The sequence below is a fragment of the Ailuropoda melanoleuca genome, chromosome 14, assembly GCF_002007445.2.
Source record: "Ailuropoda melanoleuca isolate Jingjing chromosome 14, ASM200744v2, whole genome shotgun sequence".
NCBI lineage: Eukaryota > Metazoa > Chordata > Mammalia > Carnivora > Ursidae > Ailuropoda > Ailuropoda melanoleuca.
Window position 1 is genome coordinate 15,039,090 of NC_048231.1, and position 24,643 is coordinate 15,063,732.

General features: G+C 40.5%; 1 protein-coding gene across 3 annotated transcripts in view; it reads left to right on the forward strand.

Moving 5' to 3' along the window:
* Window positions 1-24,169, forward strand: part of LIN52 (lin-52 DREAM MuvB core complex component) — a 109,611-nt gene extending 85,442 nt beyond the window's left edge. Inside the window, exons 6-8 of one of the 3 annotated variants that reach the window (XM_034642430.1) lie at window positions 17,977-18,167; window positions 18,314-18,441; window positions 22,108-24,169. In XM_034642430.1, coding sequence (XP_034498321.1) covers window positions 17,977-18,167; window positions 18,314-18,441; window positions 22,108-22,255 — 467 coding nt within the window. In that variant the 3' untranslated portion in view covers window positions 22,256-24,169. The remainder of the gene's footprint in view (window positions 1-17,976; window positions 18,168-18,313; window positions 18,442-22,107) is intronic. The other 2 variants (XM_034642431.1, XM_002914691.4) reach the window with 2 other exon arrangements.
* Window positions 24,170-24,643: the final 474 nt, after the last annotated feature.

Here is a 24,643-nt window from a genome sequence, read left to right on the forward strand (position 1 = left end):
TCACTTTTTTAGTAAGAATAAAGCCAAAAGAAAGGGGCTATTTTCCTTTGTGCTGTAGGACAGAGGTAAGAACTGGATGCCTGTGTCTTTAGTAGAGAAACTCAGGTTCCATTGCCTTGGATGTTCACTGTGTGAGATCTTTTTATGAAGGATTTTACTTGAGCCCAAGGAGCTTTTTACATTTGTGTGTTTAATTTTTTTTTAAAGATTTTATTTATTTATTTATTTGACAGAGATCGAGACAGCCAGCGAGAGAGGGAACACAAGCAGGGGGAGTGGGAGAGGAAGAAGCAGGCTCACAGCGGAGGAGCCTGATGTGGGGCTCGATGCCACAACCCCGGGATCACACCCTGAGCCGAAGGCAGACGCCCAACCACTGTGCTACCCAGGCGCCCCTTGTGTGTTTAATTTTGGCACAGACGTATGCATCACCCATTTTTATAAAAGCAGACTTATTGAGATATGTTCCACATACCATAAAATTTATCTGTTTAAAATATACACGTCAGTGAGTTTTTAGTATATTCACAGGAATGTGCAGCCATCATGACAATCTAATTTTGGAATATGTCCATCACCCTGAAAAGAAACCCCATACTGCATATTAATTAGCAGTCTCTTCCATCCCCCCAACTCCACTCTTCCCCAACCAGCCCTAATCACTAAGCTACTTTTTGTCTAAGGGTTTCATTCCTTTTAATTGCCTAATAGTATTCCATTATATGGATATACCACATTATTCATCAGTTGATGAACATTTGGTTGTTTTCAATTCTTGGCTATTATGGTAATGCTGCTATGAATATTCATGTACAAGGTTTTGTGTCATCACCATTTTAAACTTCATTTTGATGTGGGGTTGTATGTGTATATTATATCTTAAGATTTGCATTAGAATTGCCTGGATATAGTTTTAACTTAGTATAACGTATATCATCCAATGATCTAAGTGCATTTTGCTAAACTAGTAGGTAACTCAACCATTTATCAGTCTCTCCTTTGTCTTTCGGAGTCACTTAAAAGCTGACTGAGTGAAATTCCCTGTATGCTTTCATCACTCTCTGTGTTGGACTCCATTCGAAAGGACTCTGGAGTTTGATATTTCATATCCTGAGCTAGATTAGAGAAGAATGGCTTATTGTGAATTCATTTACAGTTGGTTGACTATTTGGGGGCATGAAAAGCTGAATGACAACATTAGGTCATATCATCTGTTTTGTTATTTTTAATCTTATATATTCTCATTTTGTTTTTGCTTAGAGTGAAACTCTGAAAGAATTTATAGGCTTGGAATGCTGAACAGCTTCTGGCATACAGAATTTAATTTCTGTGTAGACATTAACCTCGAAGACACATCATTGATTGTACAAATGAAGTGAATGTATCCAGTAACTTAAGCTGAACTTGGACAGCCATTAAGAAAGTAGTTCAGAGAATGTGATTAATAGTAAGAATATTTAAGTGTGTTATCCACATTGTCTTCTGACCTTAGACTCAGTTCTGGATCTGGGGGTTTATTTATTAGAAATAAGAACCCATAATCAAATCAGAGCTAGATTATTTGCAACTTACTAAGTAGTCTTTATTAAAATAAACGTTTTAGCAAATTATGAGAGCTAGCTTTTAAGTCTTTCTACATTCTGAAAACATAAGGTTCAGTCAGATACGTTTGGTTACAGAAACGCTAGTTTATTGAAATCAACATGAGTATAGAGGAAAAAACTGATTTAAGATTTGGCTGTTTCACGGAATTAGATCAGGTTGATCTTACAAGCCCAAGGATTTTTAGTTCATTAAGATAGCATTATCCAGCCTGGACTTTATAAAACATATATTTCTTTCAAATAAACATCAAAGTATTTAAGTAAAGCTTTTTATATAAAAGCATGGTAGATGTCTCCATTTTTTGTAAATCATGTGAAAACTTCAGTCTTGAGAGAGGAAACTGGACTTAGGAACAGATCACTTGATGTAAGTGTGTTTTGGTTGTTTACTGTCACAGTTTTTTGCTCAACAGAATATGATGAAGAATAGTTACAGTTGCCTTAGCTTCTGCCAAACTTTGGATAGGCCAAATTCATTATCTGTGGTTTAATTTCTTTAAAGTAGGGCCATGTTTTATACTACTTTGGTAGCTATAAGAAATCCCAAACAGTGCTGGGAATTAAGCAGGTACTTAGGGCTTCTATGATCTATTTCATAACATTCAGTTGCATTTTACAACAGTGGCCTAGTGGAAAGCTTTTAAAAAGGAGCTGTGCTTAGCTTGTCTAGGTGTTCCTAGGTAGTACATTTCTCGAGTTTCAGTTCAAACATCACCCCTTTTTCTAAAGCTTCTTCTTGCCCATCCAAACCAAACCTTGTGCAGAGTTAATTAAGTATGCCCATGTCTGTCCTCTTAATGTGTTATCTACTGCTCTTACAGCTTTCATGACATTGTTTGATAATTGTTTATTTACCAGTCTGTCTTCTGTCAAGTTTCTCAAGGTTAAGGATTGTATGGTAACCTTAACACTAAGCACAATTGTAACAACAGAGATAGAGCTAAAGTTTTAGTAAAAATTCTAATCCCATGGGGGCGCCTGGCTGGCTCGGTAGAGCATGCAGTTCGTGATGTTGTGGTCATGAGTTCAAGCCCCAAGTTGGATGTGGAGCCTACTTAAAAACAAAATTCTAATCCTTTGGCTGAATGTTTTTATTTCTCCCATTGTTGTTCATATTTTCTAAAAGATAGTCTCTTCAGTTTTTTACCGTTTTTTTAAATCTTTTTAACTTTCAGATCATAATTTTAATATAATAAAACCATGCTTTCTCTTTTGGTAATGAATTAGAACTGCAGAGAACTGGAAACAAAATCAGAAAGCCTGGGTAATGTAGATTTGTGGTAGTCATACTTTAGCATCCATCAGAATCACCTGACAGGTTTGTTAAAACATGGATTCTTGGACCCAACCTCTAGAATTTCTGATTCAGTAGATTTGGGATGAGGACATAAGAATTTGTATGTCTGACAAGTTCCCAAGGTGCTAAAGTGTGGTTGGTCCAGGGACCACACTTTGAGAACCACTGATACAGGATATGGATTCTAACTAAGCTATCTGAAAGACCTCCAGTATATTGAAAGGGATCTTCCCACCTAGCCCTCTTTTTAAGATCTTGGGGGGAAAAGTACTCCATGATTGCAAAGCTCTCTGCAAGTATCTACACAGAACACAGTTAAGCTGTTAATGAGCAAACTTTGGTGCCCACAGGAGCTGGGAGGGGTTTTCTGAGGAAGATTGGTTGATCTCTTTTGGTGTCTCATCATCTGCAGGTGTAAGAATATACGTGAGCACACAAGAGCTTGTTGACTGCTTGATGAAACTAGTTTAGAACTCTAACCTTCTGGTTTTGAAGCCAGTGGTCTAGCATCTATAAGATGCTTCATTTTCGGGGCACCTGGGTGGCTCAGTCAGTTAAGTGGCTGCCTTTGGCTCAGGTCATGATCCCAGGATCCTGGGATTGAGCCCTGCATCGGGCTCCCTGCTCGGTGGGGAGCCTGCTTCTCCCTCTCCCTCTGCTTGCTGCTCCCCCTGCTTGTGCTCTCTTCTCTCTCTCTCTCTGTCAAATAGATAAATAAAATCTTTAAAAAAAAAAATGGTTCTTTTCACTTTACTTCTGTATTGGTTTGAATGCAAATAAAATTAATGAAAAAGATATTTTAAATGTAATTATTAATCATTATAATATCTAATTAACCAGATTTCCCCATCATATTTTTAAAAATTAATTTATTTTTAATTTAAATTCAATTAATTAACATAATGTAGTATTTGTTTCAGGGGTACAGGTCTGTGATTCATCAGTCTTACATCAGCGCTCACCACAACGCATACCCTCCCCAGTGTCCATCACCCAGCCACCCCATCTTCTACCCTCCTCCCCTCCAGCAACCCTCCATTTGTTTCCTAAGATTAAGAGTCTCTTATGGTTTGTCTCCCTCTCTGGTTTCATCTTGTTTCATTTCTTCCTCTCTTCCCCTATGATCCTCTGCCTTGTTTCTTAAATTCCGCATATCAGTGAGATCATATGATAATTGTCTTTCTCTGATTGACTTATTTCACCTAGCATAATACCCTCTAATTCTACGTTGTGGCAAATGGCAAGATTTCAGGTTTTTAATGGCTGCATAATATTCCATTGTATATATATACCACATCTTCTTTATCCATTCATCTGTCGATGGACATCTGGGTCCCCCTCCCATTGTATTTAACTATACTGATTACCCATAAATTGTTTTTCTTTTTTAAGATTTATTTATTTCAGTAATCTCTACACCCCAGGTGGGGCTTGAATTCATGACCCTGAGATCAAGAGTCTTATGCTCTTCCAACTGAGCCAGCCAGGTGCCCCTACTCATAAATCGTTTTTAAGATCCTAAATTATGGTTTGTAGTGTTAAAGTTCTTTTCATTTAATACATGTTTATTTTACGTTAACTATGTATTGATTAAGCTCTGGAGTTTCAGTAATGCACACTATTATATACAATAGACTATAATTTTCTGGTTGAGGATAGTTTTGTGTTCTAATTATTTTAAATTAATAATTCATGAATGTTGTAAATAAGATTATTTGGAAACATCAGAGCCAGATATTCTGGGGGAAAAAAAACCCAGAAGGTTAATGAGCTGTTATTTCCAATTGGAAGGAAAATAACCCCTACCATATTACTTCCCAAGTAGACATGTCATACAGTCAAGTTCTTACCTGATTGTGATGTAGATTTAAAAAAAATCCATGGTCATGGGGCGCCTGGGTGGCACAGTGGTTAAACACGTCTGCCTTCGGCTCAGGGCGTGATCCCGGTGTTATGGGATCGAGCCCTACGTCAGGCTCCTCTGCTATGAGCCTGCTTCATCCTCTCCCACTCCCCCTGCTTCTGTTCCCTCTCTCGCTGGCTGTCTCTATCTCTGTCAAATAAATAAATAAAATCTTTAAATAAATAAATAATTAATTTAAAAAATCCATGGTCAAATGAAGGTAATAGTTGTTGTGCCTTTGTATTACTACATGATTTTAAAGGAAAAAGATTTTTTAAATTAAGGCTTACTGGATAGCTCCTGTATATTGTACATTTTTTCTAAGTCCATCAGGGAAATCATCTTGAAAGGTCTCTTCCATTGATGAATTTATTGTCTGGTCAGGTTGAGAACATGAACCATATATATGTGAAACCACAGTGCAAACAATTAAAAATCAAATTATCAGCTAGAACAAGTAATTTGTTTTACATTGTATAAATCATCTATGAATAAAAAGGTGTTCAAAGTAGGATCGGTGAGGTCATCATTTATATACACAGTTCTTGACGGTATGAAGGCCAACTATGTTGAAATTTCGCTGGACTAGTGAAAGTTGAGATTAAGCTATTCCTTTTTGTAAATCATTAACTGTTGGACTGACAGCTTGAAGTTAGTCTTGCTCCCGAACTCTAAAGGTTTTTTGAGAAGATTCAATAAATGAGTAACCAAGGACTTGTTCTCTCCACCTCCCGGAGAATTTTGTAGGAGCAGAGTATCGAGCCAGAGAGCTTCTTTCATGGCTATTTTATGAATAAATTGAAAACCGTGCTCTTAGATTTGTCAGTTTGATTTCTTAAATAATTAAGAGAGAGAAAGGTTGGAGGGCAGCTGCTCCTTAATATTAGGCTTAACCTGAGTTAGATTTGGTAGACTTTAGGGGCGCCTGGGTGGCACAGCGGTTGGGCGTCTGCCTTCGGCTCAGGGCGTGATCCCGGCGTAATGGGATCGAGCCCCACATCAGGCTCCTCCGCTATGAGCCTGCTTCTTCCTCCCACTCCCCCTGCTTGTGTTCCCTCTCTCGCTGGCTGTCTCTATCTCTGTCAAATAAATAAATAAAATCTTTAAAAAAAAAAAAAAAAAAGATTTGGTAGACTTTAAAAAATATATAATCTGCTTTTGATTGCTTGGTCATGTGTAATTTGTTCCTCATCCAAAGAATTTAACGGTGGAGATAAACATTCATGACATGAAAAGTCACCCCTTTCTAAAGCATTCCCTGTCCATCCATTTCCAAGCCTTCTGCAGAATGAATTATCCCGGTCTCTGTTCCCTGGCTTACTCTTCGTTGTGTTATGATATGTGGTGATAATGAGAAAAGGCTGTATATCCAGAGAAGCGTTTGGTGAGGTTTTCTTTTTACTGCGGAAATTTTCCAAGCCTATACTAACTAAAGTAGAGAGAATGCTATAATGGACCCATATCTCCATCTTCAGTAATTGTCCACTTTCTGCCATTCATATTTTATCTCTACTCCCTTGTATCACGTTGTTTGTTATACTCCTGTTGTTGGCTGAAGTATTTTAAAGCAAATCTGAGAAGGCCTTTTTCTTTTCCTTTTCTTTTCTTTTCTTTTCTTTTCTTTTCTTTTCTTTTCTTTTCTTTCTTTTTTTTTTTTGAGAGAGAGCTTTTTTCTTAAAAACAAAAACAAACAAACCAAAAAAAACAAAAAAACAAAAAAACCCCACCACCATTGGGGTGCTGAGAGGCTCAGTCGGTTAAACAGTTAAGCAGCTGCCTTTGGCTCAGGTCATNCTTTTTTTTTTTTTGAGAGAGAGCTTTTTTCTTAAAAACAAAAACAAACAAACCAAAAAAAACAAAAAAACAAAAAAACCCCACCACCATTGGGGTGCTGAGAGGCTCAGTCGGTTAAACAGTTAAGCAGCTGCCTTTGGCTCAGGTCATGATCCCGGGGTCCTGGGGTCAAGCCCTGGGCCCGTCTCACTGCTCAGTGGGGAGTCTGCTTCACCCACTCCCTCTTGACTGCCCACCCCTGCTCTGGGCTCACTCTCTGTTTCTCAAATACATAAATAAAATCTTTAAAAAAAAAAAACAACCCACCATTATTACACTGAACAAAATAAAATAATAATTCCTTAATAACATCTAATAGTCCATGTCCAGTTTGGCTCAAAATTTTGTCTTTTAAAGATTTTGTTTATTTGTTTTAGAGAGAGCACAGGGAGAGGGGCAGAGAATCTTACTCTGTCTCAACCCCCCAGGCTTATGCACCTGCGCTCTCTCACTCTCTCTGTAAAATAAATAACTTTTAAAAAATAAAATTAGGGGCGCCTGGGTGGTGCAATCGTTAAGCATCTGCCTTTGGCTCAGGGAGTGATCCCGGAGTCCTGGGATCGAGCCCCACATCAGGGTCCTCTGCTGGGAGCCTGCTTCTTCCTCTCCCACTCCTCCTGCCTGTGTTCCCTCTCTCGCTGGCTGTCTCTCTCTCTCTGTCGAATGAATAAATAAAATCTTTAAAAAAAAAAAAAAAGGAGACAAACAAAAATAATAGACTTAACTATAGAGATCAAGCTGATGGTTACCAGAGGGAAGGTAGGTGGGGGGATGGGTGAAATAGGAGAAGGGGATTAAGAGTATACTTCATGGGGCGCCTGGGTGGCACAGTGGTTAAACACGTCTGCCTTCGGCTCAGGGCGTGATCCCGGCGTTGTGGGATCGAGCCCCACATCAGGCTCCTCCAGTATGAGCCTGCTCCTTCCTCTCCCACTGCCCCTGCTTCTGTTCCCTCTCTCACTGGCTGTCTCTATCTCTGTCAAATAAATAAATAAAATCTTTAAAAAAAAAAAAAAAAGAGTATACTTCATGATAGGGGTGCCTGGGTGGCTCAGTCATTAAGCCTCTGCCTTCGGCTCAGGGTGTGATCCCAGAGTCCTGGGATCGAGCCCCACATCAGGCTCCCTGCTCCGCTGGGAGCATGCTTCTTCCTCTCCCACTCCCCCAGCTTGTGTTCCCTCTCTTGCTGGCTGTCTCTGTCAAATAAATAAATAAAATCTTTTAAAAATAATAATAATAATAAAATTAATTTGTATGAATCAGGATCTCAACTGGATCCCACACATTGTATTTGCTTGATATGAATCCTCAGTTTCTTAAACTTCTCTATACCACACTGCCTACTTCCTCCAAGTTTTTCCCCTCATGCTATTTAATTATGGAAGAACTAGGTTGTTTGTCCTGCAGGATTTCCCACATTCTATTTATTTATTTTTTTCTTTTTTTGGTTTCTTTTTTCAATCCCACACTTTAAATTTTAATGACTTTATCCTGGTGGTAGTGTTCCACATGTTCTTCTTTTCCCTCATATTTCCTGGAATCTGATAAAGTTAGAGAAGAAATTGAGTTTGGATTCCGTCTTTCTGGTAAGAATGCCTCATAAGTGGTACTGTTTGCTTGCTACTGTTGCTTCGTATCAGGAAGCACGTCACCTCCATTTGTTCCAGTTTCAGTGAAGATCAGTAGATTTAGGTGGTATCAGTCTGATCCTTTTTATAATAATGATGGTAATGATTATGATGATGATGGTGATGATGATAATGATTCTAATAAATCACTATTTGGTTCTCCTGAAATACAATCCACATAGGAAAGGCAGGGAAAATGCTAGATTTTCCCCTCCTTTCATTTATGTATTTTCAGAACATAAAATGAGTTGAAGTGATGAGAGCTTTTAAAAATTATTGTGGATGTTTATATTTGATGTGTTTCATCTACTATAGTCATGATTCTTTTTGACACTCAAAACTGTCCCACCTTTGGTGAGTGGATGCCCCTTCAGGCCGCCTTCTGTGTCATTTGACACGACCCTTGTGACTTTGGTAATTTCTTGCTTTCAGGATAAGTTAGCCCTGGTTCACATACTTCGTCAGACTTGGAATTTCATTCATTTCTCTAAGGCACCCTGGTCCCCTTTAGTAGACATCTAAGTACTAATGGTTATTCATTGTTACTGGACTGTCTTTGCTCCTAGGCCTTTCCCATAGACAGGGTTGGTAAATAAGTTTTTGGTTTGGTTTGGTTTGGTTTTTGAAAAGAGAAAAGGAAATTATGTTCCTACAATATGCCCAGTTCAAATTGAAGATGTTAAAGGATTTTTATTTAATGTATTTAATTTTATAATGATATCTCTTTTCTTTTAATGCTGAAAAATTGTTTCCTAATAATTAGCATAATTATTTGCTTTAATCCACACCAAAACTAGCTTCAAAAGAATTAACTATGTGTAACAAGACTGTTGGATGCAGTTTAAGATTTCTCTGCTTCTTTTATATCTTTATGATATATACTTGGGATGTATAATCAGAATGTCTTTTTTTTTTTCAAGATTTTATTTGTTTGAGACAGAGAGAGAGAGTGATAGAGCACAAGTAGGGAGGAGGGTCAGAGGGAGAGGGAGAAGCAGACTCCCTACTAAGCAGGGAACCCTATACAGTCAGTCCCAGAACCCTGGGATCATGACCTCAGCCTAAGGCATACACTTAAGCGACTGAACCACCTAAGTGCCCCAATCAGAATGTCTTTTAAAATTAGTTAACTATACTGGAATTAAAATAAAATAAAATTTTAAAAAATAATAAAATAAACTTTTGTACTGTGTGGTTATGCAAACTTTATATATTCAAATTATTTTGTTTATTTCAATTTTTAGAGATTGCTTTTTTCTAATTAATGAATTTTGTGTTCAGTATATAAAATATTTATATGGTGTCCCGAAGAAAAATGTATGAGGGTAAGGGCGCCTGGGTGGCTCAGTCGTTAAGCATCTGCCTTCGGCTCAGGGTGTGATCCTAGCGTTATGGGATCGAGCCCCACATCGGGCTCCTCTGCTGCGAGCCTGCTTCTTCCTCTTCCACTCCCCCTGCTTATGTTCCCTCTCTTGCTGGCTGTCTCTCTGTCAAATAAATAAATAAAATCTTAAAAAAAAAAAAAAGTGTATGGGGGCACCTGGGAGTCCAACTCTTGATTTTGGCTCAGGTCATGATCTTAGGATCATGAGGTTGAGCCCCATGTTGTGCTTCATGCTGGGCGTGGAGCCTGCTTAAGATTGTCTCTCTGCCCTTCCCCTCCTCTAAAAAAGAAAAGAAAAGAAAAACGTGTAAAATAAGGTACATTCAAAATGTCTACCTTCCATCTCTATTTCTTCCCCTTTTCATTTACATCCCTGAGGTAACCATCTTTATTAGTAAAAACTAATAACAAACCTCATCCTTCCATAGTTTCTTTCGAAGATATAAGTAAATATGCATATGTATTTCGCTCTTTCCTAATTTTCCACATAAGGTAACATGCTATATACAGTCTTCTGCACCTTACTTTTTTTTCACTTAACAATATGTCCTGAAGATCTCTCCACAACAAAATACAGGTATCTTTATTCCTTTTTATAGCTGAACAGTACTCTATCAAAAGGAGTCCTCTCCATAAAGATAGATATTTGGATTGTTTCCAATCTCCAGTTATTACAAATAGTGCTGAAATGAATGGAAATATGAATACTCTATTTAATACTCTGCTGGTGTATCTTTAGGATTGCTTCCTAGAAGTGGAATTGCTGGGTCACGGGGTAAAATGCATATGTAGTTTTACTAGAACAAAAATTTCTTATATGCAGTGTTTAAGAATTGAAAAGGAAAGGGTGCCTGGGTGGCTCAGTCGGTTAAATGTCTGCCTTCAGCTCAGGTCATGATCTCAGGGTCCTGGAATGGAGCCCCACATTGGGCTCCCTGCTCAGTGGAAAGTCTGTTTGTCCTACTCCCTCTGCCCCTCACCCCTGCTTGTGCTCTCTCTCTCTTTCGCTCTACTCTCTCTCTCTCTCTCAAATAAATAAATAAAATCTTGTTTAAAAAAAAGAATTGAAAAAGAAGCAGAGTTCTTTTTTCCTCATATATGAATATGAGGAAAGTAGATATATAGTAGATATATAGTTTCAGTAGATATATAGTTGGCCACCTACTGTGTGCCTGGCATTGTTCTAATGAGGACCAGCAGGAAGTTCTAAAGAACTTCATGGAGCATGAAGTTAAATAAACAGTTAATTGCAGATTTGGTAAGCACTATGAAGGAAGTAAATGGGTTGATATGAAAGAATAAACTAAGAGGACTCACTTTGGATAGGGTAGTCAAGGAAGACCTCTCTGAAAAGGTGACATTTGAGCTGAGACATGAAAGGTAAAAATTATCAATGCCGCCATTTATTGACTTCCCTACTATATACCAGGCAGTAAAAAGGATTTTCATACATTATTTTGTTCCATAGACTCTGCAAAGTCTACTTTATAATTCCTGTTTTACAGATAAGAAAACTCATGCTCAGAAAAATAAATTACTTGCTCAAGACCTTGAAACTTAGGGGGTGCCTGGGTGGATCAGTCGTTAAGCGTCTGCCTTTGGCTCAGGGTGTGATCCCAGAGTCGTGGGATCAAGCCCCACATCAGGCTTCTCCACTGGGAGCCTGCTTCTTCCTCTCCCACTCCCCCTGCCTGTGTTCCCTCTCTCGCTGGCTCTCTCTCCGTCAAATAAATAAATAAAATCTTTAAAAAAAAAAAAAAAAGACCTTGAAACTTAGAAATAGGGGCTGGGATTTGGACCAAATCTAGGCCTGTTTAATTCCAAAGCCAGATAAGACAAACCCTTTTTCCTGTATTGCATTGCCTCTTAGAAAGAAAGCAGTGAATACTAGTTAATGTAGTAAATGGTTTAATTTATTTATTACTGAATGATTATATTTCAGAATACATATGCTCATTTTATTTGGGAATATTTGTTAAATAAGAAAATGGGCCTTCTTGGGGCGCCTGGGTGGCATAGCGGTTAAGCGTCTGCCTTCGGCTCAGGGCGTGATCCCAGTGTTATGGGATCGAGTCCCACATCAGGCTCCTCCGCTGTGAGCCTGCTTCTTCCTCTCCCACTCCCCCTGCTTGTGTTCCCTCTCTCGCTGGCTGTCTCTATCTCTGTCAAATAAATAAATAAAATCTATAAAAAAAAGAAAGAAAGAAAAAGAAAATGGACCTTCTTGTCCAAGCTAAATGAAATTATTTCAATATCTGTTTTTATTGTTTTCGATTTAATAATGGTTCTGTGTTTAAAATATCGTAGCAAAAATGTCGCCCAGATATTTCTAGCCTATTAAAATGATGTACCTTCTGAGTATCCTTTTTATTTATTTCAGAGATATTTGTTACAATTTATATAAAAGGTACTTTAAAGTGTCTGTTTAAATTAACTTTAGTGGGGCGCCTGGGTAGCGCAGTTGTTAAACGTCTGCCTTCGGCTCAGGGCGTGATCCTGGCGTTCTGGGATCGGGCCCCACATCAGGCTCCTCTGCTTGGGAGCCTGCTTCTTCCTCTCCCACTCCCCCTGCTTGTGTTCCCTCTCTCACTGGCTGTCTCTCTCTGTCAGATAAATAAAATCTTTTTAAAAAATTAATAAATAAAATAAATTAACTTTAGTAAATTAAGTAACCAAATTGTTCAAGGTTCTATAAATAACCATATAATTAATCTTAGGGGGAAATTTTTTTTCTTGTACCAGCACTTACTGAGCACTTAAATATATTCTCTTAAGTATTACAACAACTCAGGTCAGTAGTGATCCCCATTTTATAGATGAAGGAACTGAGGCACAGAGAGGCTACATAATTTACTTGCAGTTACCTTCTAATAAGTGATAGTTTTTAGACCTAAAGTTCAAATCCTACACAGTCATTGGTTTTATATCCTAAGTATTAAAAAGGTCATCTCAAACACTAAGAAAGTAGGAAATTATTATATTCTTCCTTGCCAGTGAGTTAAGGCTATACTCTTGACCAATGAACCACGCATGAAGATTCATAGATATTTTCTTTGGTGTCTTAAACTAGAACTATTTTAGCAGCTAAAACCCAGATGCTAATTTTACAAACAAGGCCACCTCTAACAATATTAAAATAAAGTGATATTATTTCCTGACTTAAAGAAAAATTCTCCAGAAACTATAGGAATGCTGTGGCATGAAGACAGCATCTTAAATCTCTATGCAAGTCATACACAAAGTGTTATTGCAATGAAAAAATAGTGGCGTGAATAATACCTGCTCACAGCCCGAGACATTTGATGTATCTTGGGCCTCAGTGTTTGTTGGATTTTGTAATTTCATGAGCAAGATTTGTATTTTTGTGTGTTCTGTATTTCTGTGTGTTCTACTTGATGTCAGATCTGTATTCTTAGATTGTAGGGTTCCATTAAAAAAAATAAATAATCTCAGCCCCTCCTCTCTCCACTCCCCCTCCCCCCCACACTCATTTTGTATAATATGGTAATGATATCACCGTTGCAGTAATTACGGGTCATCTTCATTTCTTTCATCTCTGCCTGTTCTGATGGCTTCATTCCTTTGACGGAAAAGATTTGGCTCTGGGTGCTATGATTATTTTGTTAAGCATTATTCGAATAGACAGGAGTGAGAGAAATTAATCAATCCAAATGCAATTAGCATCATGTTTAACCCAGTGATAGACGTCTCAAGGTGAAACAGCTAGGGGAGTTTCAGACATTATTATTCAATCCAATGGTTCTTATCTAAATTATAATCAAGAGAGGTTTTTATTGGCTTCTCAGTGTGAAGATGTAACTCTTTCCCTGCCCTGAGGGTCAAGAAGACTGGGCCTTCATCTTCTATAGACTTTTAGTTACTGCCAGCACCTTGCAGTGGGGATGTTGCAAGCGGGAAAGTTGTCTTAATGTCCAACTCGCTTGAAATTTATCTGTATGGTGATCTTGGTCTGATTTTTCCTGAAAGTGGAATATAGCCTATGGATAAATTACTCTAACTTGAGGCAAAATATTTTGTGTACTGATCAAGTCAGTTTGACTAGTTATTGTTTTATCTTAACCTTACACGATAGGTTTATTGCTTTACTCACTTTATGGATGAAGAAATTAATACTGTGTGAAGCTACTAGCCCTCGGTCATAATAAATGTTTCACCACGATGTATTACTACTCATGCCCTGAAGCATGAATGTTCTGCACAAATCTCTAAATGTTTAGTAAAAGTTCTCACCCAAGAGCATTAATCCATTGCTTTGATCTCATTGCCTTCCTGAAAGGGAACGAAGCAAAACTGTGAAGTGGGCCTCTGAAGCCCTCTGAAAAGGATACAAAATACAAATAAGAAGTTGATAGCTCTCATTTCTGAACACAAATTTTTGGGGTTTTTTTGTTGTTGTTTTGGTTTGTTTTGTTTTTTAGTGGGGAGAAGGATGATAAAGACTGAATATTTGAAAACTAGTCTTGTTTTGCTCTTAAAAGAAGGCAGGGCAAGGACAGTTGTTGGAGAAACACAGGCTTCCACCTGAATACAACATTTTTCAAATGCTGACAATTAAGATTCTTCTACTTCTGCTTTCAATCTTCAGGCACCATGGCTGACGCTTCCCATATTTTATGTTCTTGCTTGATGTTTTATATTCGGAGAATAAATCTGTTGGCCGGGTATTTCTGTCCTTTTTTTTTTTCTTTTTTGTCATGAAAAGCCATTAAAATTATTTTCCATATTGGAACTGTCCAAATTTGTTTACCTATACATTGAGTCTTGGCTTTTCTTTTTTATATTACATCTTAGATAAAACATTCTCTAGAAATGGGCCTTACTGTGAATGGGGGGGGGGATGTGTGATATAAAATTATCTTTCTCTGAATTCCCTGGAGAGAACACTGTTCTTAGCCACCCCACCCTTTTGGAAGAAAAAGTCCTGTTAGAGAGTCAAGACACCCCATAGAAAGAGAATCTGGAAAGCGTGCACCAAGAAAAGGCTCTCTAAAGAATTCTCAGGATGAAGATTTTCATAGTGATAGTTCGGTCACAGATGTAGTGTCCAGACTGTTCTTTTCTCAGATATATATTTCAGTCTCCTTTTTTTTTTTTGTTAAAGATTTTATTTATTTATTTGACAGAGATAGAGACAGCCAGCGAGAGAGGGAACACAAGCAGGGAGTGGGAGAGGAAGAAGCAGGCTCATGGCGGAGGATCCTGATGTGGGGCTCGATCCCACAACGCCGGGATCACACCCTGAGCTGAAGGCAGACGCTTAACCGCTGTGCCACCCAGGCGCCCCCTCAGTCTCCTTTTTGAAATGCTTATGCCCTAAGAACTTTAGGCAAAAGCCTCAAAGCTGTTCTGCTTACCTTCAAATGCTTCTTCTACATATTTTTGAGAAACGTGAGATTTCTACTACAGACTCTTACTCGTGAACTGTCCCATGAGTTGAGAATGGTCAGGAGACCTTATTACAATTACACCACCTTCTGAGGGCCACCGAGTGTCTAAATGAGGCTCCAGGAGACCCCTTCTCATCCATGACACCATACTCAGCTTCAGAGCAGCTTCTGTTCTTGACAGTGATGCCAGCACCAGCTGCTCTTGTATGAGACGCATGAAAAAGCGCTTAGTCCTTGACGTGAATTATTGATCACTTACTGGTACGTTCTGTGCAGAGGTCTGAACTGGAGCCCGGGGAGGAATCTCAGTCTGGCAAGCTGCCCCGGAGCTGCTCTGCTGTACCCCAGCTCTCTGCCAGAGCCACCAAAAAACTTTCCACGTTCCTCTGAGAGAGAACTCGGAATTATAAATCACACTGGTTTCCTTTTGTTCTCCTCTAATGCACCAAAGTAACCTGTGACCAGCTAGCTCCATCCCAAAGGCCACCTGTCATGAATGTGAACCTTCCCTAATACCTAGTCCATGGTAGTCACTGCGTGTGACTAACTTAACTGTTCATCCAACCCGTTCCTGCTTCTCTCCTCTCAGCACACCGTGATGACTAGGAGATCCCTCTTGTCAGAGTTATTAGAATGCTTTCAAGGTTTCAAGGACCAAAAAAGTCCGTTTTAAAAGAGTCAAAACCATAATTATAACAAATGGCATCATTTCTACAAAACTATCTTTCTATGAAGCTAACTCAATAAACAGCTTCTTAGCATGCTGATTTAAACTAAACTCGGATTTTATGTGTTCCTCTTTGCTAGAAGCAGCTGCTGGTATAGTTAAGGAAGGGGTTGCCTCTAACTAATACCCAGCATTACTCCAGCAGGCATGGTTCTCCAGATTAGACGTGCTACACAGATGCAGGTCATTCCTGTTTCTTTTTGTTTTGCATTTGAGATCTTTTAGAAAACAAATAGTTTGATCTCCTTCTGCCACTCCCTGGACTGCCTGTATGTGGTTTTGGTGCGGACCTGGTACCTCTTTCATGAAGTGGCAGCTGAGGAGCTCCAGGGCTCGCTTGGGCCAGCGAAAAACTCAAGGAAGGAAGAAGTCAAGACTAAGTACAATAGTCACATTAACTTGAAGGTGGCAGGACAGGATAGGTCTGTGGTGCTATTTAAGAGGCATACGCCACTTAGTCCGCTAATAAATGTCTCTTGTGCACGACAGCGCTTACCAGTAAGCAGTTCAGACCCCAGTTTGATAGGCGGCCAAGTCACAAAAGACATACACCTGCACAGTTGGAAGTAGTTTGAAGACGCAGTTAATGTGTTCCAGCAGCAGACAGGAAGTGTCTACCACAAGGGGGTCCTGCTGTTTACGCCAAAACTCAGTTCCCACAGAGCACACGGACCCATTCTCAGAAAGCTGCGGTTTGGTTCCACCACGTCCTGACCTCTGCAGTATGGATTTCTCTCTTCTTTCATTTTCCCTTTCCTCATTCCTTCATTGTGCATAAAGTAACTGGTGTATATATACAAGCATATGGCCTTTTTAAAAAATGAAATGACCAATGCTGTGTTCTGATTGACACTGAACGGATATGGAATGGGATAAAACACAATTCAGTGAAAGTATCCCCTTTCCCCATTAGTGGCATGCTCTTTCAGCTCTTACCTCATATTCCAGTAAGTAATTTTGCTCTCACTGTTTAACAAAACAAAAAATCCTTGCATGCCTTGTTCATTGGAGAATTTTAATGTTTTTCATCTATCATTGTAAAACCAAGGACAAGTGTATAACTTTTTTGTACATAGCTGTTACACATAGGGCATTTTGTCTTTAAGTAGAAATAAATTGCTCTAAAAGAAATGAATCCTTGGGGCACCTGGGTGGCTCAGTTGTTGAGCGTCTGCCTTGGGCTCAGGGCGTGATCCCAGGGTCCTGGGATCGAGCCCCACATCAGGCTCCCTGCTCTGCTGGGGAACCTGCTTCCTCCTCTCCCACTCCGCTTGCTTGTGTTCCCTCTCTCGCTGGCTGTCTCTCTCTCTGTCAAATAAATAAATAAAATCTTTAAAAAGAAAAAAAAATGAATCCTAGATAGTTTTCCCATCAAGTGTCTCTTTGCTTAAATAAACTTCTTGTTTGAAATGAAAGAAAGAAAAGGATAGTTATATAGTAGCTAGCGTTTACTAAATGCCTATGTGACTTTTATATTAATTCCACCACGAACAAATGAGGGAACCAAGGGGTGCCTGGCTGGCTCAGTCATTAGAGCATGCAGCCTCTGATCTCAAGGTCCTGAGTTTGAGCCCCACGTTGGACATAGACCTTACTTTTAAAAAATAATAAAATAAAAGTGAGTTTTATTTTTGAAAAAGGGGGGGGGAATCAAAGCTCGGAAAGATGTCTTGGGTGACTTGCCTGCAGTGGTCCAGGTAGGAGCTGGGGTTCACCTCCATGCCTGTCTGATGCTAAAAGCCCTGCTTTTCTCACAGGGTTAAGCTGTTTCCTTTGTTTCCTGCCAGTCGTATTAGAGTCTCCTAAAGACAGCTTGTTGTAACTTTTCTCCATCTTGCTAATGTTTTTAATTATGTTGAGGCACAGAAGTATTTAAAGTAGTTTGCATTGGAATTGAAAACCAAACATTATGAGTTTCTCCCATTTCATTAAAAAGTTACTTAATCTTTACATTGTTCTCTACATTAAAGCCGAGCAGAATTTTATCAGGCAATTGCCTCAAAGTTATAATCTGGAAAATCTTTCTGTAATGAAACCCATATGTCATGGGCGAAAGGTGCAAAGCCCTGGCAGAGAGGGTTGGTCTCGTGAGAGATTCTGCACCCAATCTCGTTAACCAGGGTGCCTCTGGTAATCCCTCATCCCCTCACTGGTAAGAAATCAATCTGTACCACTGAATCTTTTTCAACCAGCCACCAAGAAAATTTACTGCAGAGAAGGCGGTTTGGGGATACTCATTGTGGAAAGAGAGCCAGAGGCAAGGCTAACTGTAGATGGAGGAATTGGAGAATCTAAAGAAGGGATTGTATTAAAGCACACGCCACCTTCAGAGCAAGCAGGACGGAGTCCTCCCTTCAGCCCTGACCTCTCCAAGTATACCCAGGTATTTACGGCTGCCGTGAACCTGACAGTCCTAGTGAAGCAATGAGGGGGTAATAGAAGCTGCATTAACCTGGAAGTTGGTTGTAGTTTATCCATGTGCTATCTTTAAATGTGTACAAGTGGTTTCCTGTCCCACATTCTCTGCAGCAATTCACACGTTCACCCTATGGTGACGGTCTGTATTGTGACTCACTCCGCCCATGGCCTGTACACTGCATAGGAGGGCCCGTACATCATGACTTGACATGGAGGTCCTGCTTCTCTTCTGCACGCAGGTACTGTGGTGGCTGGTGACCAGTGGATCCCTCTTGGCATAATTATTAGAATGTGGTGGCAGCGTTGCCTTCGTGTTGAACCTCATCATCCTAGAGAATTAATCCACAATTAGAAAATAGTTAAGAAATTTTACTGACTCTAGGCAAAACTCTAGCAATCTTATCGTCTCTAGGATTGTCTTCTAACACATGGTGGGCGGGGGGGGGGGGAACAGGAGAAAAGAGAGGAACTGGAAGTGTCAAGCTGGGGAGCATGTAATCCTACCAGGGCCACTAATGCAAGAATTGTGCCCAGCTGTAACTAGTGGGAAGAAGAAGGAATGGAACGAGGCAGGGGAGTAGAAATGTCTTCCTCGCCTCTGTAAGCAAGCCAGAGACATCTCTAAAGGCTCTTCCCTGGAGAGATTTGAAATCCTTGGTGGGAGTTTTTTCTTAAAATACATTTACATATAAAACCCTGCTGGAAGGGGTGTGTATGTGCATGCGTGCGAGTGCGCACACTCGTGTGTGTGTGTGTGTGTGTGTATAAGAGGAATACAGAATAGTAGCAGAAGGCTGTCTCCTTACTCCTAATGGGATTTTGTAGCAGCATGTGCGAGTTTGTTTCAGAAGTCAAAAATGAACAGATGTTGGTATAAATTACCTCTGTGTCTGATGTCTTGCAAATTAAAAGCGCGGTTGGCATCACTAAACAATTTCACTAGGTTTAGGGGGGTGCGGCTAGCAGGCGGCGATGACTGTAGCGGGTCGGTAAGAATCTTCACACTGCAGCAAAGCAGGAAGGCAAGGATAAAGAAATGAAGAATAAAATAAGGGGTATGTGAATTAATCAGAGATGTTAAGATATCCGATAACAAGTGAACAGGAGGGCTCGAGGTCCGAAGCTGCCCCTGACCCACACCAATTTCTCTGCGCACAAAGAGGGGTTGGTGCTTAGGATGTGATTTATAGGGCACAGCCCTCTTTTAGGGAGCAGCTATGTCACAAATTCGTATATCTCCTATATGGGACTGGCGAGTAGGAAAACTTTCTCCCCTCCCATGTAGAAGATGAGGTCTTTGAATTACTTCTACTTTTACAGTGGTTTTCTGCAGCTCTGTGTGCTCAGATTAGGTTGTAGGGGGAGGAATGATTGAGTGGGGAAAGGGTTGTTAAAAAGGATTGGTTAAATTCAAGGAGAGCTTGCCCCTGAGAGACTTTGGGTGATCCGTTTATTTTGCCTTTTAAATCCTTTTGATCCCTCAACTAGATTGGGTCTTTTTAAATTTTATGCCTTAAAATATTGGTCATTCTCCCATTTTGGGGAAAAAAACAGTAAAGAATCGGGGGATGTGAAGGGCAGCAGGCAGAAATAATTAGTAAGATCGATACAGTGCTCCAGGCCCAGGATTTTTGGTGCAAGGTTCTGTTCTACCAAGCAAAATTTTGGATTACCCACGTCTGGTTTCCAAAGTACCTGCTCCTAGCCATGCTCAGGATCATTTGATACTCTGTCAAACTCCTTAGTAAGCACCGGAGAGTAGGCAGGAGACCCATCCAGTAGAAATAAATGATGAGACCCACTCTGGCCAAAAGTATAAGTCAGTTCCAGTAGGATCAGGCGGAGGGAAAAGCTTCCAAGGAATGGGATTTTTGAGGTTGCTAGCCTCCCTTCTTATCACGGTTCTTTCATTAACTCAGGAAACACTGAGTGCAGGAGAAGCAGCAGACTGCTTACCCTCCTTTGGAAGGTGGTGTGTTAATGGTACCACTCTACCAAGCATGTTCACTGCTCAATAGCGAGAGAAAAGCAGGGCAGGTGTCATTCATATGCTACTCATTTTGCAGATAAAGAAACAGGCTCGGAGATCTTGCCCAGCCCGAGGTCACCCCGCTGCTAAGTGCTGGAGCTGGAACGTAAATTGAGTTCAGACCCTGTGCGTGGGCAAGAAAATACCTGCTTGGATTTCTTCTAGGGTAGTTAGTCCTACCTCTGTCTCTCCATTAATCTGGCATTACTTTCATCAAAGGAAGTTCTTTTTCTTGCCAAATAAGCAAGGTAAATTTAGAAACAACATCAACCCACAATGTAGAGAGTGCAGCACTGAGGGCCATTAGCAGGTCTTATTTGTCTCTGGAAAGGAAGGCCAGAAGCATTATTGCGTTCCTGCTTAAAATACTTCTTTTGTATATTATCACTCATCCGGCCAACATTTATTTAGCAGATAACTACATCTAGTGCTGGTGATATAAGGAATAGTGAAACGGTCTCTACCCTCAGTTCTTACCCTTTAGGGCAGGAAGACACGTATATAAACAAATAATTGCAAGTCGTACTGGAACTTTGTCTGTATAGGGTTTGGTGCAAATCCACCGAGGAAAGGAATGGTCAGTTGGATTTGCGCCTGGGTGGGGTTGTGGGCACATGAGGCAGCACTTCGCACTGGCACTTCCGTTCCTAGTTAGGGGGATTTCCTTTCCCTTTGTTGGAGCTCCAGAGATGAGGAATATATGGACTGCAGATACCAGAAGCTTCCCTGTGGCTACAGAGTTTGTATTGTTGTATTTCTCTGTTGTACGAATAAACCAGAAACTTCTATGGAGGGGGAGTGAAGCCCACCCATCTAGCACCATCTCTGGACTTGAATCAGGCCGCAAGGAGGCTAGAGCAAAGGTCCTTCTCGTTCTACAGGTGCCTCTCCAGCCATCTCACTTGTTGGCCAGGATGGGGACATAGTCTTGGGAGGCCACAGGCATAGCCTGCTGTGTGCCCACCATATGGGGCCAGGAGACTTCTGGCCTTCAGGACCAACCATTGGAAACTTTGAGCACTGTTAAATCTATTCAAGAGATGTGGAAAGATGATTTTGGAGGGATGAGGAAGAAGGGGGTGTTATAATACATCTACTTTCTGAGGATTTGCTTGACAGAGCTGAAACAGTGGGCTCCTGGAGTGGCCCTCGTAATTGAGAAATGTTTTACTTTCATTTTGGAGCCTCATATGTAGGAAAGTAGCTGTATAAACCCTCTTGTAACTACAGCATTCAAAGATTGATGGTGCCGAAAGTCAGAGAAAGACACATAAACCTTGCCTGGCTATATTAAATATCTAAGGACTGACAATGCCAAGAGAGAGAAGACCAAAGCTCTATAAACCCTACTTTATTACACCATCCACAGATGAACTGCACTGAGGGAATATAAACCCTGTTATATTACAGCATCCAGGGACTTCCACTGCTGAGAGATGGGGTAAATGATCTCTAATTTTGATTTGAGATTATAAATGTCCAGAGACCAACAACCCAGAGAAGACTGTAATCGTGGTTGGATTGTAGTCTCCAAGAGCAAACCCCCCCCAACATAGCGAACATGAGTATCAGGTTACATTCTTGGGTGGGGGGAAAATGAGGGAATTCCCTGGGGATTTTTTTAAGGGGGATGATAGTCTTCCCCAGTTGGCCTATGCCTTATAGCAATTGCCAACTTCCGAACAGCTTTGTGCAGTTTTCATTGTCAGTGGTGGTTTGTTTTTCCCTCTTTTTGGTGGTCAATGGTGATTAAATCTCTTACGGTAGCAACTTGTTTTTACAATTTAAATCAACTTACAGTATTCAGTTATATTTTCCTGAGATCTATTTTGCAGATTGTGGGTTTTCACTGATCTTCCATTTGCTGTGATTCCAGCCAGAGAGATGACACGGGGGAAATTTCTCAACATTCTGGAGAAACCCAAGAAGTAGCAGCTGCTTGTGGACAGGATGTCCTGGGGACTGGAACCCTGCTCCCCTCCCAGTGCAGCTCTGACGACGTGCAACTCTCTGCTTTCTGGTGAGAGGCTGGAGGGTGCACCTCCAGGACTGACCCTGTCCCCGGCTCCTGGCACTCTGCTCCTCTGAGGACATTCGGCGGCAAGAGAGGAATCTGCTCGATGGATTCTCTACAGAAGGATCAGTGCAGTTACTCAGTCAGCTTCCAGATTGACCATCTCAGCCTTGGGTGTGTGGGTAACACCAGGGGGCACATCATTCTTAAAGGTCAAAGTCCTGCCCTCTCGTTTCAGAAAGTGATTCAGGAGTCCCAGGATCTTACAGTTGATTTGGTTTGGTGATGGCAAAGTCGGTTGTGGGACGTTGATTGGACGGGTTCTTTTGACTTGTACTTGATATCTTAGGAAGTGTTTATGGTGCGAGGAGACCAGAGACCAATTAGATTCTGAAACCGACCAGGCAGCCTAACCTGTGAACTCTCCAATATATATTGGGTTCCAAGAATCCCCAGCTGGAGAAGCCAGAATCTTCATGAAATGTATACCTGCTTTAAAAGTTCTGTACCTCTCACAGCAGTCCCGTTGCCCAGTGCCTTTCATTCCGCCCCCCCATCAGTTCTGATTCCAGGAAAGGTGATCTCTGTGTATTGAATCCCTCCTGGGATTAGCTAGTGAAAGGCCCATGCAAGGTTGAATTGGGTTCTAGACCTCAAGACCAAGTTAAAGATGAAAGAAAGGACTTTCGAGTTCCAGTAACCTGTTACAGATTCACACAAGAAAGTCAGTATGGCCTAAAAGGTAGAAGGGGATTGCTTACAGGAGTTCCCATTTGATTAAAAACTAGAAACTCTAATTGACCTGAGAGGAATGTGCTGTGGAATGGTGGCAATGTTTTGCCCCCCTTGTCCCCTCTCATAGCACATAGCAGATATTTCACCAGTGTAACAGAAATACCCACGCACGTGCATGCACACACACAGAAAAAAAGAATTTCCTGAACTAAATACAGTTCTTATGGAGCTCTTTGCCAGTCATCTGTCCCTGTGTTAAAACCTGAAAACCGAACCCATGCGTAAAATTGATGACCCATGTTCTCCGTATTTTGTCTCGTAAGCCAGCCCCCAGCCTCTAATGTTCCGAGAAGTATATGAGGCTTCCTAACCTTCGTGCAAAGAACATCCACATGGCCGTTGTCTGATGGTGTTTGGATACAAGAAAAGTTTGGTTAAACTGTTGGTCCTGAGTGTCCGTGCTAGGGTGCAGCACTATTCAGTTTAATAGCTGGTCTATTAACCATTTCTGACATTTGTGCCTTGTTGCCCATGCTAGAATTAATGTTGGGTTTTTCTCTCATTTTTGCCATCCATGCAATTTTATGTATTGATAAGGGAAAGTTGAACACAAGTCACAAAGGATGGGTAAGTGAGAAAGAAAAGATTCGGCCTGGCTGCGATATAGAAATTTAGGCTGGAGAGGCTTAGATTTTAAGTTAAGCTTATTATTGACATTCCTTTTTCTCTAAATACGGTTGGAGTGGGAGGGGAGGAGAGTGCAAAAAATAGTGCTGTAACGTCAGATTTTTCCTTTGCTCTGTTTTTGAGAGTTGATGACATCAGGCACTTTTAAGCATTTGGGGAAATTGAGAAGAACATGGAGAATATGAAGATACCTCCCCAAAACCAACTCAGGTCTGTAACCCAAGGCTATGGAGTTGGTTTTCTGGTCTGCTTTGGCCTTTCTTTTATTGTCATCTTATTCACCAGCACTTAATGTAAGTAGATATTTTAGAATTGTGATATTTATTGGTTTTGTATTTGTCATCCTTAGAAATGTTAATGATGTATTTTTATATTGATAATGTAAATGGATGTGTAATATGTGTGTACTTCAGGGTTTTAGAGGACTGTGCTTTGTATATGATGGTATCTGTGTCGTCATAATAAATATGTCCCTTTTATAGGAGAGTGAGTTTTTCTTTTCCTCAAAGGGCCAAGTTGCATATTTAAGTCATTCATCAGAAAGTACAGCTCTCATGATAAATAACCTGCTGTTTTCCCCTTACTATCATAGTGGGCGGCGTGGGGCTTTATGACCATCTACTACTTGGTCTCCCAGCTTCCAGTCTGTTTTGCCATCCAAGCTCATTAGTGCTCAACTCCCTGAAGTATTATTTAAAAACCTTTAATACCTCCTTGTATCTAATAATAAAGTCTGGGTCTCATCCTGGCATTTAGAACTCTCTGCATGTAATTCTAATCACCCCTCCTCTCTAATATACGAAGTCTCCATTCCAGTTAATCTGAACAATTCCCTTTTCCTCACTTGAGTGCCTTTGCTCATGCCACTGAGTCCCTAGAAAGTCTCTTTTGCACATATCAAACCTACCCTTCCTATAAACCCCTGATGAACCAGCTGGAAACAGTCTTCTTTCTTCCTGCACTCCTACAACATTTA